Source organism: Henckelia pumila, chromosome 4 (assembly GCF_033568475.1).
Source record: "Henckelia pumila isolate YLH828 chromosome 4, ASM3356847v2, whole genome shotgun sequence".
In the NCBI taxonomy this organism is placed as follows: domain Eukaryota; kingdom Viridiplantae; phylum Streptophyta; class Magnoliopsida; order Lamiales; family Gesneriaceae; genus Henckelia; species Henckelia pumila.
The window spans coordinates 61,881,958-61,894,059 of record NC_133123.1 but is presented as its reverse complement, the minus strand read 5'-3'; the positions used below and the strand labels follow the sequence as shown (position 1 = coordinate 61,894,059).

The window sequence follows — 12,102 nt, the reverse complement described above, 5'->3', positions numbered from 1 at the left end:
CGTACGTAAAATGAAAAAAAAGGACGAATTTGCTTCAAAAAATACGAAAAAGTGCATTTTAAATAATATTAGTTGTTTAATATGTTATTTTTTGAGAAATTATGTAGACATTTATGATGTGTAATTTTATTAATTACATATTATGGTTTACTTTGATTATAATATTAGATTAGTTTATATATATATATATATATATATATATATATATATATAGAGTTTCTTTCAAGTGCCCACCTATCATGTCCACTATCAGGACCGCCCCTGCTATATATATATATATATATATATATATATATATATATTTGATTCAATACGAGGATATCAACATTAGAGATCGGATTGAAATCAAGTAACGTACTAAAGATCTGCATGATTCGTAATACGCCTCTATACTTTGTTCTTATTTTCGATTTGGCCTTTTTTGTTTAACTTTTGTTATGTAGATCTCTCAACTTTTATTTGCGACTAGTAAATGCCAAGGGTTGCTACATTTGTTAATTTGTGGGATAATGGACTCACGTGCTCTCTCACCAATGGCGGAGCCAGGATTCAAAATCCACCCGAGCTAGAATTTTTAACAAGAAACAAAAAATAATGCATAGAAATAAAAACGATGAATAAGATACTTTTTCATTGTTGTTTTAAAAAGTTTTTCGATCTTCAATAATTTTTTATGGAATCATACTTAAAGTTTAAAAACTTTTGACTAATATCACAATCTAAATTTATTTTCAATATGAAATCATATCAGGATACATAATCTAATATAAATAGAAACTTGAACGGAAGAAACAATTAAACTTTTTTATGAATAAAAAATTGCAAATCTAAAAAAATCCTTTTATTGCAATGCAGTCATTTTTAAAATAAAATAATATCACAAAGCAGATGTAAGGCCCGAAAATATTAAGTTCTTAATGTCGGAATTTAATATTTAAATTCCGAATAAGAGTGAAAAGATGAATTTAAGAATTTATGGAAATTAGAGATTTCAATTTCGGGTCACAAATATTTAATTTGAGGATTTTTCGGATTTTAAGATTTTAATATCCGGAATTCTTAAATTAAAAGATTAAAAATATTTGAATTGATATTTATGGAATTTAAGATGTAAATTCCAAGATTATAAATATCAAAGATTTAATTTGAGGATGAAATCCGAGCAAGGGCCAATTTGCAAATATTGAGAAATTCAAGGACTAAAATGCGATAAGGTCCGAAATGATTTAATTTTAATTCGAGAATATTTAATTTGAGAATATTTATAGTTTAGAATTAAATTCTAATATTCTTAAATTATTTAGGATTGAAATTGAATTAAATCGCTTGTCCGAGGATTGAATTGCAATTAGGCCAAAGTTCAGGGACCAAAGTGCAATTTGCCTTGAAACTTTCCATTTAAACGTGAATAAGGATTAAAGTGGATCAGATTCTCATCCAAGAAACCGAGAGAGAGGGAGAAAGGGGTTTCAAGCCATTTTCGATTCTTCAAGCTCCGATAAAAATCGATCCGCCCGATAGAATTTTCGATTGAGCATATATTTGCGATCACAGCTCCAAGTGCTACGTTTTGACGTAAGTTTTAAGAAGTTCTACCATGTTTGAATTTTAAGTTGTTGTTAGAATTAAGATTTAATTGTATAAACGTGTTCTAGCATATACGACGATAGCATATCTAAGACGGATCGAGAAAAGATCGTCGTTTGGACATGTTTTGAAATTTTGAAAGAATTTTCGAAAATCTGAATTTTTGGGGCTTTGGATTTCGAAATTGAGCTGATGAATTGATGATGATATTGAGTTGAGATGATGAAAAAGATTGATGTTATGCTTTCGGAATTACCGACTTCGAACTGTTATGCCGTCGGTTTGCAATTTAAGACAATTTCAGCTATTGATTGAACTTAGCACTAAATATCAGATTTGAGAATAATAGTAAGCATATTGTACACTTCATTTCAGTTGTGAATTGGAGTTATCGAAGTCGAATCGGCGAGTTCGAGCCGTTTGAACAATTCAAGTTAAATCCAGATTTTGATCAACTATCAACGTCGACGAGCAAGCGTGAATAGAAATTAGATACGTCATCAGATTTGATGCTAGCAAGAGTGAATATGTCAAAGCTACGATTGAAATGTATGAATAGGCATTAATAAGATGGGCAGAATAACTCGAGATTGTTTCTGATTATCGAGTTGCCTAAAATCACATACATGCATGTTTAATATCTATTATTGTTTACGTTTACATAAATGAGATAGATTATTCAAAATAGCTATCTTCTTGACTTCCCAGAATATTTATGTAAATGTTTACTTGTCTTCTTTGATTTATATTATGTTCTGTATTGAACATGTTTTTTTTACGTATTCTATGCGATGCTTACAGATTTGTCGGTATCCTTGAGTGATTAGATGATCATATGATTATATGATTGATGTGTTCAAGATGTTGTTTTAGCTTATGTATGATTTGATGCATCCAGATTATGTTGCATTCATCTTGAACTCCAGTCTGAAAAGCACAGAGGGTTGAATAGCCTAGAGTGCAGATGACGTTTGGAGAACTGTAGTTGAGTGGCATGGAATGTAGATTTACTTCCAGAGTCAGATGACTCATGGCACGGAATATAGATTTATTTCCAGAGCTAGATGACTCACTATAATTGCACCAAAGTCAGGAGAATTGAGATATTTAACACCACCTCGAGTGGGAGAGTCGGTGGTTGGTTAAAGATTTTATTTCCCCGGGATCCCAGAGCTACGATTTATTGATATCAGATTTGATAGCCTATTCCTTGGCACATGCATTGCATTTATACATTAACCTAGAGATTTCTATGGTTTAGATTATGCGTTTATAAATGCTAGCATGTTATTATATTCCATTCAAGATTTGAATGAGTTTATTTGCTTGGTATTATTTTATTATAGATGAACGCATATATTATCATGTTTTACCTGTTATTACATGATTTGAGATTTAAGATTCATTTGGCATATAGATTTAATATGCTTAAATGATATATATGCATGTCGTTCATACTGAGATTTATTCTTACCGGAGTTATCCGGCTGTTGCTTTGTTTGTATGTGTGCATTGCATCAGGTTGGGGCATAAGCAAGTCAGACTTGACTTGGATTGCACGAGATTGAAAGATTAGAAGTGGAGACTCGGGTTTTAAGCAGATGAAATGTATTTTAAATTTGGTATTCATGTTAGAACAACAAGAACCTTTGTATATGTGAAACTTGTAGAATACTCGTTTATGTTTATGATTGCATGTATTTCAGATGATTAGAAGAGTTTAAATGCATGTTTGTGAGGTTTGAGATGTGAACAAGAGTTTTATGCTTTGCTGTAAACCTTAAAATGTTTAATATTCTGAATTTTTATAGCAGGGCACGGACCCCGTGCAGATTTTGGGTAAGGGTCCGTGTACCCTACTGTTTCTGAACAGGTTTAGAATAAAGAAGGCACGGACCCCGTGCATGCCATGTGCCGAGGTCCGTGTAGGCCACTGTTCTGCAACTTCTTCATTTTCGAGTTCTGCCTTGTGCACGGACCCTGGTCCAGAAGAGGCACGGACCCCGTGCCTTGGGTCCGGACCTAGGTCCGTGTGTGGGCTGTCCGAAAAAAAAAATTGCTTTTCGCGACGTGTTTTCGCGTCACCAAATGTATGATTTTGCGTCGCCAAATGTCCTGTATGATTTATTTGCTTATTAAGCAAACTAATATTCAGATTGAATATTTCTTGTTTTTAATTGCCCTGTAAGATTAGATTAGCACCCGAGGTCCCCACAACAGGTGTTATCAGAGCGTAAAGTCTTGGACGAAGAAAGAAGTTGAGCGGGGTATATTGAGTCGTCTGCATTTATAGTATTGCATGAGTATGTTTTACTTGCTTTACAGAATTGTATGCGACTATGATTGCTTGATTGAACACTGCTTGCTTCACCGATATGCGAATTACATGCTTATATGCTGATATGGATGCCTGATTTCTTGAATTCATTAGAATAAATGAATTCGTTGCAAGCATGTATTATTTGAAAAACATGAGAATTTGCAAGTATGTGTTTTATTCAGAAGCATGAGATTATATGTATGTTATACTAAAATTGTATTTTATAATCTCTTCCATATATATTGCTTCTGTTATTGAATAAGACAGATTGTACAGATAGCATGAGAACCTCAGACAGAACAGAACCACAAATAGAACAGAACAGTGTTGAGGTACCTTTTTGAGCTGATCGATATCACTGAGGAGTATGTTAGTTGAACAACTCCAAAGCTATTAATCACCAACTCAGAAAGATACAGAATATGCTATATCTAGAAAGGAGTTGATTTGAAGAGCTGGATCAGTTGTTCAAGAGAAAAATATTCAGATGAACATAGAATCAGCTTGATTGATATCAACTCCAGGACTTAACAAGAAATTGGTGAAGTCTCCAGAAGAAGTATTGAAATGTTTGGCAGGTAAGTAAACAGAATTGTTTCTTTCCGTATATGATAAAGAAGATAGAAAAGAAGACTTTGCAGAATAGAAGCATAATAACTTTAATGAGTTGATTTCAAGCTAGTAATAGAATAACGAAATCACGAACCGGTAGTACGACGCAAAGTTGAATTTTATCATGCCTCTGTAATTGTGAAAAAAAAAACTATGATCATCACCTTCACTATAACTTTCATAGCAGTATAGCTATGAAGCAAGAGATAGTGACAACAGCAGCAAAGATCGATTTAGCCTAAACTCCAGCAGATGAAGAAATATAATCATAGCTTCCCTAGCTGAAATAGATCAAGAGAACATTTGAATGACAGATAATTTCATAGGCAATAAGCCAATACAGAAAATAAGGCTCAAGTTGTATCAGATAAGAATATTACAGGTAAGTGAGTTAATTCTGGTTAACCGCTTATATATTGATTGCATAGCATACATTTATAGATCAGTGATTTGTTATGCTACAATCCGTATCTGATGAGCCTTTATTTATCGTATTTGCTGAAATTTTGCCTTTGAGTAGAAAAGATTTATTTAGTACCGAAATGATGATTAATTCTATGACAATAAGTTAAGTTGAAAAGATTATATTCGACTATTGTCAGCTGAGAATTAATAAATGAACTCATGTCAATAGAGAATAAGAAAAATCACTTATAGTTGAGCTTTATCTTCAATTTTGTTGAAGCTATTACATCATAAAAATCATGATTCTTAAATTTCTTGATATCGATTTTGAGGTTGTGTTATTTGACCTCGATCGATTTTGATTGACTCTTATTCTTTTGCTAGAGTCTGCTTTGCTTAACTCGCTGTCATTCAGAATATTTGATTTTGTCTGACATTTCCTTGAGCGAGGTTCTTTGATTGAAATTTGAGCATTATTGATTATTTGATGTATCTATTCAGTGTATCTTGAAGTATTTGGCTCGTAATTGATAGACACTCGGATTCAAAGTATCCACAATATTTATGGGTTGATTGCATAATTTTCTAGTACTAGGGAAATAAAAAGAAGAAAATTAGATGAATGCTTGATCGAGTGATTATAGATCTGTAATTTTTATACGTGAGTTGCTAGACAGATACTCAAACAATCAGAATTGTTTCAATCCAAGCTAATATCGATTGGTTTGGAAAGATAAAAGCAACATGGATATTAGATCAAACAATGAAAATTAGATTGTGAATGCTAGATTAAGATATAAGATAAGACAGCCGATCAGAACAGATGAATTTTGCGGTGCATAATCGTTTGAATATGCCAGATATTCTAGATATGGAATATCAGATTCTGAAAGAGACATGTGACAACAAATTGAATATCCATTCAGTTGTCTACATCTGTATGACTTACATGTAGTCATTACTTGGAAATCAGTATTGGTGAAAGAAATAAAAACAGATACGACAGAATTGACATTACCAATACTAAAATTCTAATAAACGAAGCAGAAAAAAAGAACCCAAGTGGTGTCTGTAACAGAGTAGTTACATAAGAGTTGAAAGAAGATCAACTTTGTGAAAGACTTTAGTTCGAATCTACTCGAATCGTCATGATTTTGCGATTTAGATTGTAGTAGATTGCGACAGATTCAAGAATATGTTGTATTAGTGGTCGAGCAAATACTACCACTGAAAATCAACCTAAATATATATACCAATTAAGCTCGAATATATCGCAAGTGCACGAGTCAAGTAATAATATAGTGTACAAAGTACGAGTATCGTTCCACAGAGATTGATGTCTGACAAAATTACTAAAGTATTATTCTTTAGTTAATTAAGATAACATGATAATAAATTAATAAACTAAAATAAAAGATGAAAAAAAAAACAAAATAATAAAATTAAATTCAGAAAATAAATAAACGATTGTTAGGATCTCGATTCACCTACCTCTTTTTCTTCTCTAATGATTGAAATTCAGTTCTCAAGTCATGCTTTTGACGGAATTCCCTAATCTATCAATATACTCTATCGAGTTATATTAATCTAATTAACAAATTGCAATAACCAAGTGTCCTTGTGTTATTTAACAATTGCAATTGCATTACGATTTGTGGAATCCTCTAGCTTTCGACCTATTGGACTATGACTATCAAAATGTATCCAACCTCATATGTCTATGTAAGTTGTAGATCCATGGACTATATTACCCTATCATGTTATAAAATCTCCTTTCAGTATCAATTATAACACATAAAATCAATTCAAAGTTGATCAATCTCCAAATAATCAATAAAAACAGTAATATAATCAAGAATGCATAAAAATCAAATTCAATCTTCAAGAAGAAATCAAAACAAAGTTTTGGGGGTAGGATCCCCTAAATCCCAACAAATATAAAAGAAAGAAGAGAAAACTAGTGTTGCGATTCTTGAGTTCTTCAAGTTTCCTCCCTCTTCACGTTCTTCTCCTTGGATGGCCGCCTCCTCCCTTGCGTTTCTGATGTGTGGAACTTCGGAACTCTTTCTCACGTCTGATATATCCCTTTTTATATGTGGTTGAAAGCACATCCAATAAAGCCCCAAAAAATCGCAACTTTTAATGTTAGAAAATTAATATTTTTTCAGTCTGCGTCGCGCCATGGCGCAGAAAAGTCACGCCATAGCGTGAAAAGTTCTGTTTTCACTTCTTCAAAATCCTCGGTTCACGCCACGACGCAGGAAAAATCACGCCATGACTTGAAAAGTTCTGCCTCTAGTTTTCAGCGCGCAGTTATCTTGAAAAAAATCATAATGTTAGTTTTAACTGTCGGATTGAGCTGAAATTTTGACAACATCTTCAAAACATCTTGAAATTTAATTTGGACAGTGGAGATTTGATTTGGAGCTCCCAAAAGTTAAATTTTAATTTTTGATCAAGGCTGCTCCGTAATTCATTCTTCAAAAACCCATTTTCCTACAAAATTAACCCGGTGAGTGAAATGCTCATGCATGAGATTAATTACAAATAAAAAATATAAAAACACACATGAAACCATATGAATGCATGCCAAATAGACATAAAATAATGCACACAAAATGCACTTATCAACACCCTCATACTTAAATCTTGCTCGCCCTCGAGCAAGACATGCAAAACAATATGCAAACAACTACAAAAGTAAGAATGAATCATGAACGTGCACAGCCTCCGAAAAGTTCCCACATTCAAAAATTTAAAACCACAAACTTTTGATTGTTCACAATACACTATCAGTTTAACGTAAACGTGTGTGTGTGCCATGTTATTCCAGTTTTGTGCAACTTCAAAAGAATACATCCTAAGAATGTTTAGCGACCTATGACAATTCAATCAAGTATCACAACCCAGCACGCCTTCATCCCAATAATCCTAAACAAAACTTGCATTCTCTTGAGAACAATTACGTACCTCCGGATTTTGCACCCGGTTTTTTTTCTAAGCCCCAATAATTACCCGCAAACTTAGCTATAACTAAGATAGGATTCGAATTTCAATCCCCTCGTCTATAGCCCGGATGGAACTACAATCCCATTTATCCCGCAAACTTAGCTATGGAAAATTGATTAGGATTTCAACCATTTTCCAGGCCCGGATGGAATTGTTATTTTAAAATTTTGTATTAACCCCATGGACTCCGCATACTTAGTCAAGAACAAGATATTAGGATTTCAATCCCTCGCTCGTAACCCGGATGGAGTCAACTTAATTTTCAACAAAAGTTTTTTTTTCAAAAAAAAATTTTTATAGTTATGCCCAAGATTATACATGCAATGTCTAACAACTATCAAGAATCCAAAGACACTATCATGATCAACAAACATTTATTGTCGTGCAATGGTCAAACAAACACGAACTTCATCAATTACTTCCCTACACTACACCAATCTAACATGCGTGCTTAATATGATTCACGATTCAACCAATAACTTCTCATGTTCAATCAAAAGCAACATTTTTTCAAAAACAATTTTTTTCAACTCTATCATCATCGACTAACAGTCATCATTCTACTTATTCACATAACACAAACACAAAACATAATAATATGCATGAATACGAATTATATGCAATAATCTAAACCATATGAATGAAAAACATATTTTTTGGGGCTTTATTGGATGGGCTTTCAACCACATATAAAAGGGGACATATCAGACGTGAGAAAGGGTTCCGAAGTTCCACACATCAGAAACGCAAGGGAGGAGGCGGCCACCAAGCGAGAACCAAGAGCAAAAGAGGGAGACAGCGTGAAGATCTCAAGAACCGCGCAAACTAGTTTCTTCTTTTCTCTCTTATTTTTGTTGGGATTTAGGGGATCCTACCCCCAAAACTTTGTTTTGATTTCTTCTTGAAGATTGAATTTGGTTTTTATGCATTCTTGATTATATTACTGTGTTTATTGATTATTTGGAGATTGATCAACTTCGAATTGATTTTATGTGTTATAATTGATACTGAAAGGAGATTTTATAACATGATAGGATAATATAGTCCATGGATCTAAAACTTTCATAGGCATATGAGGTTGGATACATGTTGATAGTCATAGTCCAATAGGTCGAAAGCTAGAGGATTTCACAAATCATAATGCAATTGCAATTGTTAAATAACACAAGGGCACTTGGTTATTGCAATTTTTTAATTAGATTAATATAACTCGACAGAGTATATTGATAGATTAGGGAATTCCGTCAAAAGCATGACTTGAGAACTGAATTTCAATCATTAGAGAAAAAAAAGGGGTAGGTGAACCGAGATCCTAACAATCGTTTATTTATTTTCTGAATTTAATTTTATTATTTTGTTTTTTTCCATCTTTTATTTTAGTTTATTAATTTATTATCATGTTATCTTAATTAACTAAAGAATAATAGTGGAGTAATTTTGTCAGACATCAATCTCTGTGGAACGATACTCGTACTTTGTACACAATATTATTACTTGACTCGTGCACTTGCGATATATTCGAGCTTAATTGATATATATATTTAGGTTGATTTTCAGTGGTAGTATTTGCTCGACCAAGTTTTTGGACCCTGGTCCAGAAGAGGCACGGACCCCGTGCCTTGGGTCCGTGCAGGGGTCCGGACCTAGGTCCGTGTGTGGGCTGTCCGAAAAAAAAATTGCTTTTCGCGACGTGTTTTTGCGTCGCCAAATGTCCTGTATCATTTATTTGCTTATTAAGCAGACTAATATTCAGATTGAATATTTCTTGTTTTTAATTGCCCTGTAAGATTAGATTAGCATCCGAGGTCCCCACAGCAGAAAAAATCAAAAAAGGTAAGAAGAAATCTACCTTATAAAAGTGGAAAATATTATTTAAAAGATTGAGATTGATAGAGATGAAATTTAAATTGAATCAAATCTAATCAATAAGACAATGACGAAAAACGTAATTTTGAGACATATGAGTTACTTAATTTTTTTAATTGGGCTACATATGGGTTATTTAATTTTTTTAATTTGACTACCCAGAATAATATAGTATTTGGTTAAAAAATAACACAAATAAATTATTTCTAAAAATATATCTAATACATAAAAAAAATTAAATGGATCACCCGGGCTAAAGCCCGGGTGGCTTATAACGTGCCTCCGCCCTTGTCTCTCACGTGACAAGTCCATAGGTTTGTAGCTATTATTTTTTATTTATTTTTTATTATATTATATTATTTATCTATATATTATTCATCTTATCGTATCTACCAAACCGTAAGAGTCGCTGCAATTTTGAATTTGTGGGATAATGGACACACGTGCTCTCTCACGTGAAGGTTCTTAACGTCTGAGATGAGATAGAGTCGTTTATGAGCTATAATATAAAAATTGAGAGATATAAATGATAAACATAACAATAGAAGGACGAAATCCGGAATATGACAAAGTATATAGACATAAATATGATTTATCACCATGACATTAGAGACTACACATTATTGTGATAAAGATATGTGAGCTAGATACGTGAGTTTATACTGATTTATAAATATAACAACTCTCATAAAGAGAGGGGAAAAAAACATTTTTGCCATGAATTTAGGCTATCTGATTTAGGCGTTTGCTAATTCTTTCCTAAAATAAGTAAAAATAAAAATCGTATCCCAGCCCGCGTGAATGAATGGATGAATGGGGAAAAGAAAATAACGGAAAAGAGACACTTTGATTTATACATCATTTCCCATAAAAGGGAAAGAAAAAGAAGATTTATTAGCACAAGAAAACCGGCCACGATAATTAAAATTCATCGATCTTAGTCCTCCAAATCTTTGAAAACAAATAATATGTGTACCAAATATTTGATATTTTATAGAACTAACTTTTATGGAAAAATGTTGGACGAATCCAAAATATCAAATCAACGCCTCGATACAAGCTTTTTTTACCATTCCACAAACCGGGCAAGAATCAAGAAAAGGCTCACAATCTCTACATGAACAAAGATGCCTACATGGCAGCATAATCACACTCGAATTCCGATTATTACAGTTTCTGCAAACCATTTTCTTCGATTGAAAATGGTCTACATTCTCTGTTCTTTCTTCTCCCATGATTTTGCAGCAAGATTCTGCATCCTCGGCACGGCCATTGGAGGATAGATTCACAGCATCTTTTAGCCGCTGGATTGTGCTGTTCAGTGATGCAACCTTTACTTCGTTTTCTTTCGCTAACCTCTGCCACGCTTGATTCTCAATCTCCATTCTTCGTAAAAAATCTTGGAGCTCAACCGATCTATTCCTGGCTTTCGAGATTTGTTCTTCTCTTTGTTTGAGTAAAAGTAGCGTTCTTGATTCGTATTTCTTCAAGAACAGCACGTTTTGACGCCTCCTTTGTTCTTGCAATGCCAGTCGCAGTCTCTCATTCTGTTTTTTTTTTCAAGGAAAAAAGAAATCAATCAAAACCCATCATAAATCTAACATTTCTGAAGCAACCAATATCCCAAAAACAACTTATAATCATAAAATTTAAAGGAAAAAAAAAAAGCTAAAAACACAGAATATAACAATTTCTCACCCGTAAACATATGAACCCATCGATTTCCATCCTCTGTTTCTCAATCTGTGCCGACAAACTTCGAGAAAAATCATGAGCCTGATCAAATTGTACCGACTGATGCTGCTGCTGCTGAGGAACAAAACACAAGCTGTTGAATCCACAAGCATTTTCCATGAACAAATCCTGAGTTCCCCCAAAAGCAAAACCAAGATTTTCTGAATACAGCTGCGCTTCAATCGCCATCGGATTCAACCACAAATATCTCACCAAATCGAATCGGGTTCGATGCAAAACAAGAAACTTCAGCCTAGAGAGAACTCTTTTCTTGCTCGGGGAAACAGCCGATTATATTATGAGAGAAGTGGTGAGTTGTGTGGGGTATTTATAATGGAAGGTGACAATTAACTTCCTATATAATGATATTTATTATTTAGAGATAAATTCGTATAATGTTCATTGAATTAAAGTAACTGAAATTTTTCTTTAAAAAAATAAATAAATAAAAAGGAAAGATTGGGACTCGTAATAATTTGGTGTGGTTTACTTGTCTTTCTCTCAATTCTTGTGAAGCATTAAAGACTGATGATATGCAAATGGCGTATACATGCAGATTTTGTGAGCAA

The 12,102-nt window shown here is 33.3% G+C and overlaps 1 protein-coding gene across 1 annotated transcript; it reads right to left on the bottom strand.

Moving 5' to 3' along the window:
- Positions 1-10,770: 10,770 nt before the first annotated feature.
- LOC140867069 (BOI-related E3 ubiquitin-protein ligase 1-like) lies at positions 10,771-11,822 on the bottom strand. Its single transcript, XM_073272142.1, has 2 exons — positions 11,498-11,822; positions 10,771-11,346 (listed from the first exon to the last, which is right to left on the bottom strand). The coding sequence occupies exons 1-2, from the start codon at positions 11,720-11,722 to the stop codon at positions 10,837-10,839; spliced, it is 735 nt and encodes a 244-aa protein (XP_073128243.1). The 5' UTR covers positions 11,723-11,822; the 3' UTR covers positions 10,771-10,836.
- Between the last annotated feature and the right edge of the window lie 280 nt (positions 11,823-12,102).

Bases quoted from the DNA above. Each gene is read 5' to 3' on its own strand.
- LOC140867069 (XM_073272142.1), bottom strand. From the start codon at position 11,722: ATGGCGATTGAAGCGCAGCTGTATTCAGAAAATCTTGGTTTTGCTTTT. The intron at 11,347-11,497 runs GTGAGAAATTGT...AAAAAAAAACAG, and splicing joins ATGGGTTCATATGTTTACGG to AATGAGAGACTGCGACTGGC.